The following is an 18,610-nucleotide window of genomic DNA, read 5'->3' on the forward strand; positions in this document are numbered from 1 at the left end:
AACATATCTTAGGAAACAAAGACCACCTGGGGGGAGAGAACATGCTACCAACAGAGGCAGGTCTTCCTTTCCATGAAGACATTCACCAGATTGTGCAGTTTCATGTGGTGGGAGGCTAAAGAGCTTGTCTGGAAGCCACTGGAGGACAGAGCTAGATAACCTCAATATTTCAGGGCTAAGGAGACAAAGACCCTCCAACTTCTCAATTAAAGTCCTGGGAGAAGCATGTCTAAAAAAAAGGGAAGAATTAGAGATATACTGAGTCCTATTAAAACTGCAACTACTCCAAGCCAACCCAATCCTAGAGTGAACTGAAATGGTCAGCCAAAGGGAGAGAAAAGAAACCAACAAAATACTTCATAATATGCTAATAAAATCCTATGAATCAGTAAGACATACAATTCTATAGAAAATCAACAGACGTGTAAAAGAGCATATGCAAATGGCCAATATATATATGGAAAAATGAATAACATCATTAATCACAAAGGAAATAAAAATTAAAGCTACAATGTGATTTGACTAAACATCCACCAGAACGGCTAGAACAAAAAACAGAAAATAGCAAGAGATGCAAGGCTGTGGACAAACTGGGACTCTCATATACTGTCAATGGGAGTTTAAATTGGTACAGTGACACTGGAAAACTTTTTGGCAGTGTCTACTAAAGCTGAACATATGCATACTCTATCACCTACTATATTCATTTCCTATAGCTGCCGTAACGAGTCACCACAAACTTGGTGGCTTAAAACAATATAAGTGTATTATCTTGCAGTTCTGGAGGTCAGAAGTACAAATTTGGTCTCACTAAAATCAAGGTGTCAGCAGAGCTACCTTCCTTCTGGAGGTTCTAAGGGAGTTTCTACTTGACCTTTTCACCTACCTCCATTCCTTGGCTTATGGTCCCCTACTAGCAGTTACATCACTCCGATCACTGTTTCCACGATTACATCTCCTCTTCTGACTCTGCTACCGCCCTCTTACCCTTCTAAGGCAATTGATGACTACACTGCGCCCACTCAGAAGATCCAGGATAATCTCTCTATCTCAAGATCCTTAAATTATATCTGCAAAATCCATTCTGCCATGTAAGGTAACACATGCAAATTTCTGGGAGGGCTATTATTCTGTCTACCACACCTACCTGTTTTCCATTCCTGGGTTTATTCCCAATAAAAAAGGACAGAATTGCCACAGGTAGCATTATTTAAAATAGCTCAAAATGGGAAACCACCCAAATACCCATCTATAATATGGTGGATAAAATATAATATGGCATATTGACTGAATGGTTTATTTTACAACATTGGGAATGACCTACAAGGACATGCAACAACATGGAGGACTCTTAGAAACATGGAGCGACAGACGTCAGAAAACAAATACAAGATTAAAACTGGATGATTTTATCTGCATAAAATAGCAATAATTGGGCTTCCCTGGTGGCACAGTGGTTAAGAATCCACCTGCCAATGCAGGAGACACGGGTTTGAGCCCTGGTCCAGGAAGATCCCACATGCTGTGGAGCAACTAAGCCCATGTGCCACAACTACTGAGCCTGAGCTCTAGAGCCCGTGAGACACAACTACTGCAGCCGACACACCTAGAGTCCATGCTCCACAACAAGAGAAGCCACCACAATGAGAAGCCTGCGCACCGCAACGAAAGAGTGGCCCCTGCTCTCCGCAACTAGAGAAAAGCCCGCATGCAGCAACGAAGACCCACCACAGTCAAAAATAAAATAAATGAATTAAAAAAAATTTTTTTTAAATAGCAATAATTAAAGCAAAAAAACACCCCATCTCTACCATCAGAAATTAGTGGTTACTCTTGTTAGGAGAAGAAGAGGCAGAAACTAGAAGGGGACATGAGGGGAGCGTCTGGGTTCAGGTAATATTCTGTTTCTTGATCTTGATGCTGTTCTTGATCTTGGTAACACAGCTGTATTGAGATTTGAAAAATTCATTTAGGTATATAAGTATGATACACATACCTTTTCTTTATGAGTACAGTTGGCCCTTGAACAACAAGGGTTTGAGCTGTGTGGGTCCACGTACATGTGGATTTTTCAATAGTAAATACTACAGTACTACACAATCTGCAGTTGGCTGAATCTGCAGGTGCGGAACCACAGATCTGGAGAGCCAACCATAGTGATACATGGATTTTTGACTGCACAAAAGGTCAGTCCTCCTAACCCCCTTGCTGTTCAACGGTCAACTGTATTATACCTTAATGAATGATTTTTAAAAAGAGAAGTCAATGAAAGACTTTTAAAGTCTTTTAAAATTTATTTTTGCAGTTTTATTGAGATATAATTGACTTATAACATTTATTAGTATGTACAACATAATGATTTGATATATCTGCAAGATTTTATCAGAGAATTATATGATCAATGGAAGATTTTATCAGAGAATTATATGATCAAATTTGTCCTGTCAAAGAAAGTTTCTAAAAACTTGCTTGATGACTAGACTTACTTTCTGCCAGGTTATACAAACTTTGAGTACTTTTAAAAAACACTCCTCTCAAGTTCTCAAATCTAGTGACTTCTCTTTTTCAGCAAGCTCCAAGTTTTCTTCTTTATGTGCTACACGGTGCTCAGGATGGTCCCTTGTAAACTCATTAGAGCTCTGTAGCAGAAGAATGCTTCAGTTGCAGGGATCAAAATTCTAAAAGGTACTTAAAATGAGGGTGTGAGATCTATCTCCTAAGTATATATATTTAAGTTGTACATTAACTTTTAAGAAATGCATCACAGGGACTTCCCTGGTGGTGCAGTGATTAAGAATTTGCCTGCCAAAACAGGGGACACAGGTTCAATCCCTGGTCCAGGAAGATCCCACATGTCGCGGAGCAACTAAGCCCATGCACCACAACTACTGAGTCTGAGCTCTAGAGCCCGCGAACCACAACTACTGAGCCCGCGTGTCTCAACTATTGAAGCCCTCACGCCTAGAGCCTGTGCTCCGCAATAAGAGAAGCCACCGCAATGAGGAGCCCATGCACCACAATGAAGAGTAGCCCCCACTCACCGCAACTAGAGAAAGCCCATGCGCCGCAACGAAGACCCAATGCAGCCCCCCCCAAAAAAAAGAAGTGCATCACAGTAAAATCTCATTTAACATGGACACCATTCTAACATTTTTTTTAAATCTACATTAAAGTATTCATAATTGTATAGCTTGTTTGTCTCCCTATTTCAAAGGAAGAGTGGACTCCTGATTTACCACTGTATCTTTAAAAAGGTAAAGATAATGAGTTTTAGCATATATTTTAAGTCTTAAAGCTTTCTATATCTTCAGATGTGCGTATCTCCTAAAGTGTTTCTCTTATTCACACTTGATTTTCCAAAGCACTACAGATATATACCATGTAGCTTTCTTAATTGTATGAATCAACTCCTCGAGTTGCTTAAGAGTTTTGATAGATTAATATTGCACAAAGGGTTTTAAATTTTTAAAATAGACTGACTTGCCAGAACATTTTAAGCATATTTCAAAATATGTTTTTAAGTGCTTACGCTTTTATAAAAGGGCACTGGCATCTTTTCTTCCTTGCTTCCTTCCTCTTTTTCTTTCGTCCTTCCTTCCAGTCAACAAGCATTTATTGAAGCCTTACTATGTGCTAGGTACACTTGTAGCCATTGAAGATACTACTACCATGACCAATATAGTATTCCATGTCTTATGGGGAATTAAATTCTAGTGGGAGGAGGGAGGAGTTCAGACTAAATAAATATAGTGTATTAGTAAGTGATGAGAGCTATGGAGAAAACTAAGGGGGATAAGACATTCTGGGAAAATCACATTACAAAGAAGAATTATGAAGTCATTTCAAAGAGTTCAAAATGGTAATGTTTATTTTGCTTGTTTCTATTGAGACTTGAAAAATATATGTATCATAACCCAACAGGTTGATGAACAAACATTATTATCTGGAAACTACAATGAGAAATAACAGACATAAAGCTTAGAAATCATCTTGGAAATAACTATCAGCCATAGATAATTAAAGCAGCACATTTCCTATAGAAGCTACTCTGAATCTTCATGGTGACAAGTTCAGGCCCCTTTCCTTTTAAATAAAGTAAATTCACTGTCAAACCCCTAGATTATATTTTATTATATCTAGTAGAACTTATTTTTATTAAGCATGAACATTTACAATCAGAAGGAACATGTTCCTAACTAGGAAATTTTTCCTTTAGATATTTTCTGCCAAATATTACTTACTTAACACAATCTGTTACACCGTATATAATCTTCAACTCTGCAGATGGTTGCATCTCCTTTATATTGCCTGCCTATAATTTTAAACAATTACTACAGTACACTCCAGGGACTATATGTGCTATATAAATGGACTCTGCCTCTTTCTCCAGTCTTGAAGCTGGGCAAATGCAGGCCTTGTAGGCGTGTAGGGTGCAGCCCGACAGCTTCTCAGGTGTTTATCACTTTATTTTAATTTTGTAACATTTTTCCTCAAGGAAAAGGATTAGAGAGAATATACCTGTTCCTCACACAAGACTGGGAGGAGTGCCTGTTCCTGAAAGCCAAACTAAAAAACCACACAATTCACAGAGTATTTTGTAGAGTCTAGCCTCCGTAGTGGGAAATAATTAGCTCTAGACTAAACACTACTCAGGTTTTGCCAATAAATCTAAAAAGCAAGACTCAAAGGAACCAAATTATTTTTTAGTAACTTGACAGTACCCGAGAGTGGGAATACTTAACAGGAAGACAAAAGTATCTAGTACTAAACAAGGTAAAATTCATGTGTGATACTGAATCACAAATTATTAGACATGCAAAAAAGTAGGAAACAATATCAATGAGGAAGAAGAAAATTCAATCAACCAGACCCAGAATTGACAGAGAGGACTGAATTAGAGACAAGGGCATTTCCATTCCAGTCCCACTCTCTAGAGTTATACTCTCTTAATATTTGTGTGATTTGTTGGGATGAGGTTTACCTTATACAATTTCTACTAAAAATGTGCTAAATCAACCAATAATAAACAATATTGGAAGATGTAATGGTTAAAGGTTTGAAATATTTCAAGTATGCTAAGGTTATTTCTTTGGTACGTTCCTACCATATTGAGAGAAAAAAGTATTCAAAATGCCAGTTAGGGGCTTCCCTGGTGGCGCAGTGGTTGAGAATCTGCCTGCCAATGCAGGGGACACGGGTTCGAGCCCTGGTCTGGGAAGATCCCACATGCCACGGAGCAACTGGGCCCGTGAGCCACAATTACTGAGCCTGCGCGTCTGGAGCCTGTGCTCCGCAATAAGAGAGGCCGCGATAGTGAGAGGCCCGCGCACCGCGATGAAGAGTGGTCCCCACTTGCCGCAACTAGAGAAAGCCCTCGCACAGAAACGAAGACTCAACACAGTCATAAATAAATAAATAAAAGAACGTGAATTTCTAAAAAAAAAAAAAAAAAAAAAAAATGCCAGTTAAGTTTACTCATTAAAGAAAGAAAATAAAATACTGTCTACAGGGCTTCCCTGGGGGCGTAGTGGTTAAGAATCCGCCTGCCAATGCAGGGGACACGGGTTTGAGTCCTGGTCCAGGAAGATCCCACATGCCGCAGAGCAACTAAGCCCGTGCACCACAACTACTGAGCCTGTGCTCTAGAGCCCAGGAGCCACAACTACTGAGCCTGTGTGCCACAACTACTGAAGCCCGTGCACCTAGAGTCCGTGCTCTGCAACGAGAGAAGCCACCACAATGAGAAGCCCGTACACCACAACAAAGAGTAGCCCCTGCTCGCTGCAACTAGAGAAAGCCCACGTGCAGCAACAAAGACCCAACGCAGCCAAAAATAAATAAATAAAATTTAAAAAAAAAGAGAGTAGGAATATACCAATCTAAAAAAAAAAAAAAAAAAAATACTGTCTACAACTCCAAGGTTTTGTAAAGGCTTTGAAGTGAGAAAGTACAGTTTTAATGAATGCTTGAAAACAGCAACAATGAGCTTTTACATTGCTTTCTTTTATTCTAAAAACTGAGGTTTTAATGAATTTTGTAATTATGCTTATATATTTTGTAGGTCAATTTACATCTTTGTGTTTTCCTACTGGTATGTGAGTAAATGTATTCCACAACTGGCTTATAGTGTGAAAGTTAAATATTAAAGAAAACTTCATCATGATAACTGGTTTCATGAAAAACCATTACTTTCATACATGGAGTAAGAAACTATTGAAAGGCTGTATTTATATAATACTATATTTGAATATTTGAAAAACTACCTCCTAAAATTGATAAATTGGACATTTTTCAAAACTAAAAACTTTTGTCATTTGGAAGATACTGTTAAGAAAATGCAAAGGCAAACCACAGACAGGGGGCTATGTTTGTAAAACATACATCTGAGAAAGGACTTGGAATCAGATATATAAGGATATTTTAAGACTCAATAATAAGAGGACAAGCAATAAGCTAAAATATTTAACTAAAAAGTCAGTAATTTTGACAAACACTTAACCAAAGAAGATATACAGATGGGAAATAAACCTATGAAAATCTGGTCATCACTAGTCTTTAGGCTAGTGGAAGTTAAAACCACAATGAAAGTCCACTGAACACTCACAAGAATGGCTAAAATTAAAATGACAATATCATGGATTGATGAAAATATAGAAGAATTATCATACATTGTTGATGGGGATGAAAAATGGTACATCTATCTTGGGAAACAGTTCAGCAGTTTTTTAAAGTTAAACATATACTTATCAAATGATCAGGAAATTCCACTCTATGTGTTTACCCAAGAGAATGAAGACATATGTCTACAAAAGACCTGTATGTAAATGACTGTAGTAGCTTTATTCATAATAAACCCAAACTGTAATAAACCAGTTATTCCCCCAACTGGAGAACAGATAAATTGTGTATATCTATACAATGAAATTCTAATCAGCAATAAAAAGAAATGGACTACTGGTACATGCAACAACATGAATAAACCTTAAAATAACTACGTTGCTATACAAGAACTCATACTGCATGATTCCAGTTTTATGAAAATCTAGGAAAAGCTAACTTATACAGACAGAAAGCTTATCATTAGCTGCCAGGAGCCAAGAGGTAGGGATAGGAGATTAACTATAAGAGTACATTAGGGACATGGGGGGTGGGGTGTTGGTGATAGAAATGTTCTGTATCTTAATTGTGATGGTGGTTATAAGGATGTAAACATCTGTCAAAAATTCATAGAATTTTCTGCTCAAAGTTCGTGAATTTTATATATGTAAATTACATCTCAAAAAAGCTGACCAAAACAGATACCTAAAGCAGGGAGAAGCACAGTATTGTTTGAGTAGGGTGATTTGTAGAAGTAAATAGAATGAATCAGTCCTAAATAAACCCTCTGCTTAAGTTCTGTCTGGCCACACACGAATGAAGACCTTCTCTGTGGTCACTGCCTTGCCACACACTCCTTTAGAAGTAGAAGTAGGGAAGCAAGGTAGTGTGGTTAATTCAATCTGGAGTTGTCAGGGACTAAATAATGTTTACATTACTAGGTACTTTCAGTAAATGTAAATAAAAACTTAACTTCGTACAAACTCTCAAAACACTTTTAAAAGGCCTAGGTACATTCAATGCTCTTACATTCAGTGATTAGACAAAAACACTTATATGATATTAGCTAGTTTGTATACTTCATTGTTTAGAAGTACCCTGTGCCATTATTTCATGACAAAACCAAACTAAGAAAAATTTGTTGGATTATATTTGGTTAAGCAACTTTTAATTCATGATGTGGGTGTTTCAGCTGTTCATTCATCAAATCTTCATTTTAACAATAAAGGAAAAGCTATAAGGTCTCTGCATTTTAATATCTCTTTGTTCGGAATTAAAATACTCTACAAGCTTTAACTAAATTCTTCAACATCAATCACCCTTTACATAGGAAAAATTCAGGTTCCTCTGACTGAATTATGGAGAATTAACTTATTCTTCTGGAGCATTTTATTTCACATCGTAAGTATTTTAAAAGTGTAAAAAAAGAACTTATTGCTTATATAACTGAATATATAGGTAACATAAGAAATGACAATTAGCCAGGAGTTTTTAAAAGATATGTTTTATAAACTAATAGAGCAAAACTTCTTGATATTAAATTTTAAAGTAACTGAAAAACTGTGAAATCAATTTGCAAAATAAATACTATACTTACAGTTTGTTGCTGTCTGAAACTGAGAAGAAAGTGCTTGAGTAACTGAATTCCAAAATGTGTATAAAATTTCAGCGTGTCCATCCTATGACCCAAAAAAAGGGGATGTATTATTTTTTTTAAATTACAATGGATAAGACATAGCATCGAAAATGTATTAAAAATGTACTTAAGTCTATCAAACAATGGAATTATTAAGTAACTAAGCAGAAATATATAGATGAGTCAAATCATGTCTCATGTCATCATCCTTCTCTGCTACTTACTAGCTGTGTGAGCTTGGGCAAGTTGCTAAATCATTCTGTGCCTCCCTGCCCTCTGTAAAATGGAGATGATAACAGTACCCACACTGCAGGATTATTACAAGGATTTTAAAAGTTTATAAAAGTCAACTCTTGGGACAGTTCTTGACATATAATAAATCTTCAGTGAATGTTATTATTATTACAATTATTATCATCATCATCATTATATATACCGAAGGCAATTTTTGTTACCATAAGAAAATGAAGAACAAGCATGCTTAGACCAAGAGTGACCACCAAGATACAATTCACCAATTACGAAAGAGAACTGCCTGAAGTATGGACACAATTTTGTTTTTTTTTAAGTCACAGGAATTACTATCACTCATCTTAGCAGGATACCGTCACTCAATTATTAATACATATTTTAGAAAGTAATTACTAAAAAGAAAAGATAAATATTAGTTTAAGTGTCATTTGTTAAAACCAGACAAAGTACTTTAATACTGTTAAAAGAAAACGACACTTACAGAAATTTTACCAAGCCCTTTAAGGTACTTCTACATGTATGGTAATATTATATCAAATTGCCGTTATTCTATTTTTGAAGTACAACAATGCCAATTTCACATGGTTCACCCTAGTAACATAAATATGTATAATGTTCAAATATGACTACTGTCATAAAAAAGAATAATTAGGAAACTCATTCATTCTGCTTTAGTTTTGTACTTGCAAAGAATGAAATTCTACTTTTCAAGGTTATAAGAAAATGAGCAGTGAAAAATACTGATTTCTCACTTTTATGCCTATGCACATATCTATTTTCCTTGTTATTTGTTTCTTTAATAAGTTTTGTTTTGAATTCAAATGGGTATTGTGTATCATAAAAAGGCAAATCAAATAATTGCTAATTTCTTATGCAGTGATCACAAAATAGATTCAGATTACCAAGATTTTATGCACTATGTGTATTGTATATCATACACTTTAAAGTGGATGTTTTTCCAACAAGGACCTACAGCACAGAGAACTATATTCAGTATCTTGTAATAACTTGTAATGGGAAAGAATCTGAGAAAGAATATATATACATATATAAATAAATGAGTCACTTTGCTGTACTGAAACTAACACAACATTGTTAATCAATTATACTTTAGTAAAAAAAAAAGTGAATGTTTTTCATCATATTAAAGAACCATTTTAATACATCACATTAACAAAATGAAGGACAAAACCACATGATTATCTCAACTGATGCACAAAAACGCATTTGACAAAATTCAACACATTTTCATGATAAAACCACTCAACAAGCTAGGAACAAGCTAGGTAATTACCTCAACATATTAAAGGTCATATATGAAAAGTCCACACGTAACAACATAATGGTAAAAATCTGAAAGATGTCTAAGTTGCAGGAAATTTGGTGACTATATATATGCTTCTACATACACACACATACATACACTTAAAAAAGTAAACTTGGGTCAATCTTGCTTAAGCATACAAATACAAAATTCTCAGATATAACAGCAAATTGATTTCAGTATTTGAATTATCTACCTAAACAAGTAGGATTTATGTTAGCAAGGTACCTATCATTAAATATTAGGAAATTTATTAATAGCCCAATGTCTCCAGAAGGAAATCTACAGGATCATTTAGCTGAGTCAATAAAAGGCAATTAAACCCTTTAATTAACAAAATAATACCCAGTCCTCATATTTTTTAAGTTCGTAGAAAACAATGCATGAAATGATTCTTATACTTTTAAAATTATGATAAAAATCACAAAATTTACCATCTTAACTGCTTTTAAGTGTACAGCAGTGTTAACTCTATGTACCTTGATGTGCAACAGATCTCTGGAACTTTCTCATCTTGCAAAACTGAAACTCTATACCCATTGAGCAACAACTCCCATTTTCTTTCTCCCCCCAGCCCTTGAACTACCTATCTACTTTCTGTTTCTAAGACTGTGACTACTTGAGATACCTCATGTGAGTGGAATCACACAATATTTGTTTTTTTGTGATTGGATTATTTCATTTAGCATGATGTCCTTAAGTTTCACCCATCTTTAGCATGTAACAGAATTTCCTTCTTTTTTAAAGACTTAATAATATTCCATTGCATGTATGTATATACATGTGTGTCTGTGTATCACATTTTCTTTATCCCTTCATCCATCATCAGACATTTGGATTGCTTCTATCACTTGGCTATTACGAATAATGCTGCAATGAACATGACTGGGCAAATCTCTCTTCAAGATCCTGTTTTCAATTCTTTTGGATATATTGTGTATCTCCAGAAGTGAGATCGCTGGATCATACATTAATTCTGTTTTTAATTTTTTTGAGGAACCTCCACACTGTTTTTCTTAGCAGCCGCATGATTTTACATTCATATTAACAATATACAAGGGTTCCAATTTCTCCACATCCTCACCAACACCTGTTTTCTGTTTTGGAAATAGTCATCCTAATGAGTACAGTGATATCTCATTATGATTTTGATTTGTACTTCCTGATGATTAGTGGTGTTGATCATCTTTTAATATGCTTGTTGGTCATTTGTATGTCTTCTTCAGACAAATGTCTATTCAAGTCCTTTACACATTTTTTAGGTGAGTTGGGTGGTTTGTTGTTGTTGAGTTGTAGGAGTTCTTTATGTATTATGGACATCAACCCCTTACCAGATATATAGCTTGCAAATATTGTCTCTCATTCTGTAGGTTGCCTTTTCATTCTGTTAATTGTTTCCTTTGTCACACAGAAGTTTTGAAGTTTGGTGTAGTCCCATTTGTCAATTTCACTTCTGTTGCCTGTGATTTCGTGTCATATCCATGAAATCACTGCCAAGTCCAATGTCATGAAGATTTCCCCATTTTCTACTCTGAGTTTTATAATTTTAGGTCTTACATTTAGGGCTTTAATTCATTTTGAATTAATTTTTGAATACGGTTTAAGGTAAGGGTCCAATTTCTTTCATTCACACATGAATATCCAGTTTTTCCAGCATCATTTGTTGAAGAGACTGGTAATATAAAGTTTGTGTGACCCTCTTTATTCTATATACCATTATTTGTCTTATTTTACCTGAAATTAATACTTTAATATTTAAAATTAATATTTTATCTGAAATTAATTAATTGTTTTCACTTAAGAAATGTTTATCAGTCTATTTTTATTCTTGTCATGTCACTGTTTTTTGACTCTTATAAACAACGTATTCTATTTTTAAACACTGTTTTATCTTTTAATAAGAAATTACAAACCAAATATGTTTAATAGGTTGTTTCTGCTTTTATCATCTCATTTTATGCTTTCTTTGTGTTTTCTTTGTTCTGTGGATTATTTTTGTTAGCTTTTATCTTCTCTAGAGGCTTTTTCTTTTATTTCTTTTGGATGTGTCATTATCTATTCCTATAACTAACCATAAATTCCTTTGATGCAAATCATCTTTGCAATTCACAGAATTACTGAAATAGATTTCGAGAAATAACAGGAATTCTTCAAGGCTTTTTAGAATTGCCAAAGTAAACAAGAAAATTCTAAGTCCTAGACATGACCTTTTGAAAGAAAACACAGGGTCCCAGATAATCTGGCTACTTCTTCCTTTTTAGTGACAAATCACTCAAAACTTCTAAGCCAAGAAGTATGTACTTTTTAACTTAATCAGAGAAGAACTCAGACAAAGTGTCCATGCATTAGAATGTATGTGAACGTTGGCTAGGAAATTAACATTTTCTGAATGTCCATTATGTAACAGGCACCACTGAATGTTATCTCATTTAAACACTACAGCAACCACCAGAATGTAAGCTCCATGACAGCAGAGGTCCCATTTTGTCTTTCTTACCACTCTAATTTCAACATCGAGAATGTGACCAGGACATAATAGGCACACAATAAATATTTACTGAAAAAATGAGTGGAACGATCTTATAAGATGACATTTTTAGTCCCTTTCTAGAGTGAAAACAAAGGCCAAAGAGAAAAGGTGACTTGCTTAGAATTACACAGAAAGTAGTACAGTAGTACAGAAAGTAGTAGAGCTGGGATTTGATCTAAGGTTTGTTTGACTGATATATTAAAGTATTAGTCCCCTTTAACTTGACTTACAAAGCCTTATATGACATGATTGTCCCAGCCTACTTCTCTTGTTACATACCACTGAGGTCAAGATCCAACCAGCACAAATTCCTTCAGGTTGCTGAAGGTTCTTCTGTAGTTTCTCCCAGTTACCAGCTTTTAATCCAGCACCTTCATCAGAGTCAGTTTAGGTGTCTCTTCTCTTGGTTCCCCCAGGTTTGGTGCACTCTGTTATATACATCTATAGCATCCCATGTTCCCCACCATAATTATATTTTCCTATTTAAATATAGGAAAAGAGCGGTGGTTAAGGAGAGGAACTCCGAAAGTAGGATATTAAGGTTCAGATCCAGTCTCTACCACTTCTAGAACCTGTGGGGCATCTGAGCGAAGACGATCTAGGCCACTAAATACGTACAAATCTCTGGCTTAAGAACAAGATCTAAGCTGGAGAAAGAGATTTAGGTGTTATCAGCATTTGGAGGTGGTAGAAGCTATTAACATGTGTGAGCTTTTCCATAGATTGCATGTGGCATGAGAGGAAAAGAATGTTGAGGATAGGACCCAGGGGAAAAACACTACTTAAAGGTTGGGGAAGAAATAATTTAGAGTGGAGAAAGAGAAGTGGTGGAGCTAATTATTAAAAAAAAAAAAAAGACTGGTCACAGGTTAGTGATTGCTGAAACTGGACAATGGGTACCTAGAGAGTCACTGTCCTATACTTTGATTCTGTATGTTGGCTTCTGTTTGAAATTTTATGAATAAAATGTTTTAAAAGGAAGGGTAGGTGGAGAAGGAGGAATCAGTGAAGGATTCTGAAGAGATGTAGTATCTGTGAAGGAGGAAACCAGTATTAGAAGTAGTTACTACCTCTAAGGAGTGAAGTAAAAGAATCTTAGAAGTGAGTAGAAGGATTTGGTAGCTGGGTCATTAAAATTCCTTTAGTAACAACTGTTTCAGGGGAGTAGAAGCTTGATTTCAGTGGTTTGGAGCAAAACTGAAACAAGAAAGTAGAGACACAAAGTACCTAATGGAAATCTGGGCATGAAGGGAAGAAATACTTTGAGGGAGATAAAGGACCAAGGATTCTGTTCTGGTTTTGATTTTAGATGGTAGATCCCTGGGAGGAAGTAACTGGGAAAGGTTGATATTGGAGAAAGCAGAGAATGTCCTAGACAACGATAAGATGTAGAATGCGAACAAAAGTAGAGGGGTAAGTCTGAGAAAAGAGAAGATACAATCAACCTCTAACTTTGATACAGAAGGGGAAGGTGAGGATCAGTTCAGATAAAGATTTTATAAGACAGTGAACTTAAAGAGACATGGTCAGAGGGAACCAGACGTAACTAAGTTACGATCAAAACAGAAGAGGAAGTAAAAGATTTAGCAACAAGTCTGTGCCAGAGATCACGTTGTGAATAAGAAAGCTTGCCGACTTGATCAAAGAAATCAAACAGATGTGAATTTTATATTAGCTTTTAATCATCTTCTGGATAAAAGCAGAGGGATCCTGGGGAAGCAAATATAAAGCAAAGAAAAAAGTATCTTTACTGGAAAATAGCCTTCTGGGAGAACCATTTTGCTGTGTCTGATTACAAAAGAAGGAAGGTACAGAAATTCAGAAGGGACTTCAAGACGAACATCACAGAACAAAATGATAAAGTCTATACAACCAAAAGAATTTCAGTTAAAATCAAAATGTTGGCTTTTATATGTATATTGTTCAAAGATAAAGGAATACTTACAGTACGATCTACTTGTTTTTAAAAAAATGGGGGCTTAGATAAGGTGATAGTGGGAGGAAGTGAAAAGTAGTCAGATTTCAGATACCTTTTGATGATAGAATAGATAGGACTTGTTAAAATGTATAGAGCTAAATATTATAGAAAAACCATATACAAAATGTTAACAGAAGTTATCTTGGGCTTCCCGGGTGGCACAGTGGTTAAGAATCCTCCTGCCAAGGCAGGGGACACGGGTTCGAGCCCTGGTCCGGGAAGATCCCACATGCTGCGGAGCAACTAAGCCCGTGCACCACAACTACTGAGCCTGTGCTCTAGAGCCCGTGAGTCACAACTACTGAAGCCCGCGTGCCTAGAGCCCATGCTCCGCAACAAGAGAAGACACCGCAGTGAGAAGCCCGCGCACCGCAATGAAGAGTAGCCCCCGCTCACCGCAACAAGAGAAAGCCCTCACGTAGCAATGAAGACCCAATGTAGCTAAAAAATAAATAAATAAATAACTTAATTTAAAAAAAAAGAAATTATTTCTGGGCGATAGGATTAAACATGATGCTTCCTTTATTCTTTTTAATTTTTTGCAAGAGTAATTAAGATAATCTAATTTAATTCTAAAGACAAGAATAAATTCTTGATGTAAAAAATTCCATACTGAAACACACATGGTAAAAACTTAAAGCTTCTCTTCAAACTCAGATCCATTATCCCACACTTTTCCCTAGAGATCATTGTTAAACTACAGTGTTAAAGGGTTTTAAAACCCTTTCTATAGAGTTTACTATAGTGTTTCTCAACCTTTCTTTTCATATTGCCCCTCCAAAAAGAAAACTAAATAATTAATTATACATATATATAATACATATTATATAATTATATAATATAACTGCACTTAATTTAAATTTAAATTTAACTTAGTTTCTCCCTGATGACAGATGCTAAATACTAAGGAGTAAGATTTTGTATGGTAGGACTGAACTCTGGAGACCACAAGCCAATGTAATATATAAGATTTTTTGTGCCTCCCCCCTCCCTCCAAAAAACAACTTTTTCTCCCTCTTGGGGTCAATATTGCCCTTGTTGAGAACGCATGGTGGACTGGTATTTTAAATAGACTGTCACTCAAATTAGATTTAGTATGAACCACAATCTCCTTCAAACTTTTCCCCTGGCTTCCCTCACCATATTCTCTTTGGTTTCATCCTCCTCTTGAAATACTCCTTGTGGCCTCCTCTGTTACAATGTTTCCCAAACTCACTGAATGTAAATATTTTTAACTATACATTCTAATATATGTTTAATTATTTGTTTAAAATGATATACAAATACCACTGTATTAATAAAATAAGTGCAATATAAAATGTACGAAAATAGTTTAAAGGATAAAACTTGTAAAAAGGACAGGCAGAAATTATAACTATCTTCTTCCATGTCAAAATGTATACACACTTTGGAAACCAGAGTTCTACATGAGTTTTATATGTTGCATTTTCAAGGTAGGTTTCTTTTCTCTCTATAGCCGGTCTTACCCATTACCATGGCTTTGATTGCCAATATGAGCTGATATCGCCCAAATTTATGTCTCTAGCAGAGGCCTCTCTTCTGAGCTCCAGACTCCCATATTAAATTGCCTAACTGACATCTTCACTTGGACGTCCCCTGAGCACCTGAATACAGAGCTTATCTTCCCTCCTAAATGTGCTCTTCGGTTTATGCTCTCAAATGAAGTTACTACTATCTACCAGAACCCTGTCAAACCTGAACCAATGATATCATCCTTGATACCTTCTTCTCCATCTCACCACTTTTAATCCATCACTAAGATTTGTCAGTTTTCTCTCCTGAATAATTCTCAAATCACTGCAATTCTCTCCATTTTCACTGGCATCAATGTAAATTACTGTTATAGGCTGAGTTTTGTCCCGACAAAATTCATATGTTGAAGTCCTAATCCCCCATACTTGAAAATGTGACCATATTTTGAGATAGGTCTTTAAAGAAGTAATTAAATTAAAATGGGGTCATTAGAAGGTCCTTATAAGAAAAAGAAATCTGAAACACAGACACATACAGAAGGAAGATGGTGTGAAGACACAGGGAGAAGACAGCTCTATGGACATTTGTATACAAGTCTTTGTATGGATATATTCTTTCATTTCTCTTGGATTAATAACTAGGGGTATATTGCTAGGTCATATAATATATGTATGTTTAACTCTTTAAGAAACAGCCAAACTGTTTTCCAAAGTGGTTGTACAATTTTACACTTCCCTTCAGCAGTATATGAGAGTTCCAGTTGCTCCATATTCCCACCAACACTTGGTATGGTCAGGTCTTTTAAATTTTAGATATGTGCTTAATTGACATCTATCTCTAAAGTGTCTATTCAAATCTTTGGCCTATTTTTTTAAGCTGGCTTTTTTTGTTTTCTTATTGAATTCTGAGAGTTCTTTAGACATAAGCCCTTTATTAGATATGTGATTTGCAAATATTTTCTCCCAGTTTATTCCTTATCTTGTATTCTCTTAATGGAGTATTTTGCAGAACATAAATTCTTAATTTTGAGTAAGTCCAAAATATCAATTTTTTTCATTTATGGATAGAGCTTTTGGTGTTGCATCTAAGAAATCTTTTTCTACCCCTAAGTCACAAAGTTTTGTTCTGTTTTCTTCTATAAGTTTTAGAATTTTAGGCTTTACATCTGGATATCCAAATGTTTCAGTATTACCTGTTAAAGACTACTGCAAGATAGAAATGTCTTTGTAACTTTTTTTGAAAATCAATTTGCCACATATGTGTCAGTGTATTTTTGGACCCTCTATTCTGCATCAATGATCTATGTCTCTAACTTTATGCCAATTCCACATTTTCTTGAACATGGTAGTTAAGTCTTGAAATCAGGTATTGTTAGCCCTCCAATTTCGCTTTTCTTTTTCCAAGTTGTGTTGGGTACCCCAAGTCCTTTGTATTTCTGTTTGAATTTTAGAATCAGTTTGTCAGTCACTCCAAAACACCTGTTAGGATTATAGGTCAATTTAGGAAGAAGGGACATCTTAACAACAGCAAATCTATCAACACATAAATAAGGTATCTCTATTTCCTTAAGTCTTCTTTAATTTCTCTCAGCAATATTTAGCGTTTTCAGCTTCCAGATGTTCATCTTCTGACACATTTACTCCTAAGATTTCATATTCTTTGATGTTACTATATATGGAATTATTAAATTTCAATTCTCAATAGTACATTGCTAATATATAGAAGTACAACTGATTTTTGTATATTGACCTTGTATTCTGTAATCTTGCAACATATCACTTATGAGCTCTAGTAGCCTTTTTGTAGATTCCATCGAGTTTTTAACATAGATAATCTTATCATTTGTATATAAAGACCATCTTACTTTTCATTTCCAAACTGGAAGCCTTTTATTTCTTTTTCTTGTTCATTGCACTAGCTAGGAAAATGCTCAACAGACGTAGTGAGAGCATAAAGAATCCTTGTCCTCTCCCAAATTTTAAGGGAGAAACATTCAGTATTCACCATTGTATACGATTTTACCTGTTCATTGTTCCTAAATGCCTTTTATCAGGTTGAGAAAGTTCTATTCCTAGTCTGCTGAGAATTCTTATCAGAAATGGATGTTGGATTCTGTCAAATACTTTTTCTGCATGCATTGAGATGGTCATGTGGTTTTTCTTTTTTAGTTTGCTGACTTTCCTTTTCCAATTAGCCTCATACTAAAGCCTCATTCAATCCTCCATAATTTTCAGCCTCTCATTTGTTCCATACTCTTGTCTGTATGCTGCGTTCTAGATAATATCATCAATTCTAACTGCCAGGCTAATTCATTTTCTGGTTTTACGTAACATCTGTTTCACCTATCTGCTGAATTTTTTATTTCAATGATTTAATTTTTAATTTCTAAATGTTCTGTTTGGTTCTTCTTTAGACCTACTTGATCATTTCTTAAGTCACTTATTTCTCGTTTTTTATTCCATTCTTTATTTCTACAACATATACAGGTATTCTAGATTCTTTGTCAGTTAATTCTAACATCTGAAGTCCATAGTGTCCTTCAGAAGTTCTTTCAGAGTCTAAAACCTTTTTGAATTGTGTTTATTTTTCCTGCTGACTCTCAATCATAGCTTCTAGTTTATTTATAGGACTGGTGATTTTTAACTGTCAGCTCATAGTTGGCTGACCTTAACATGTGGAGAATCCTGATAGCTAAAACTAGATATGCTTTCCTCTTCAGGGGATCTGCATTTGTTTGTGAGAGTAGGTACTGTTACCAACCAAGGACCATGTCTGCCGCAGTCTCAGGTATCAGCTTAA

General features: G+C 35.3%; 1 protein-coding gene across 1 annotated transcript in view; it reads right to left on the reverse strand.

The window, feature by feature from the left end:
• The window catches only part of COG5 (component of oligomeric golgi complex 5), a 281,556-nt gene that overhangs the window by 92,303 nt on the left and 170,643 nt on the right, over positions 1 to 18,610 (reverse strand). Inside the window, exon 11 of the mRNA XM_036862985.1 lies at positions 8,195 to 8,276. Within this exon, the coding sequence (XP_036718880.1) occupies positions 8,195 to 8,276 (82 nt within the window). The remainder of the gene's footprint in view (positions 1 to 8,194; positions 8,277 to 18,610) is intronic.

Source organism: Balaenoptera musculus, chromosome 9, assembly GCF_009873245.2.
Source record: "Balaenoptera musculus isolate JJ_BM4_2016_0621 chromosome 9, mBalMus1.pri.v3, whole genome shotgun sequence".
Taxonomy (NCBI): Eukaryota; Metazoa; Chordata; class Mammalia; order Artiodactyla; family Balaenopteridae; genus Balaenoptera; species Balaenoptera musculus.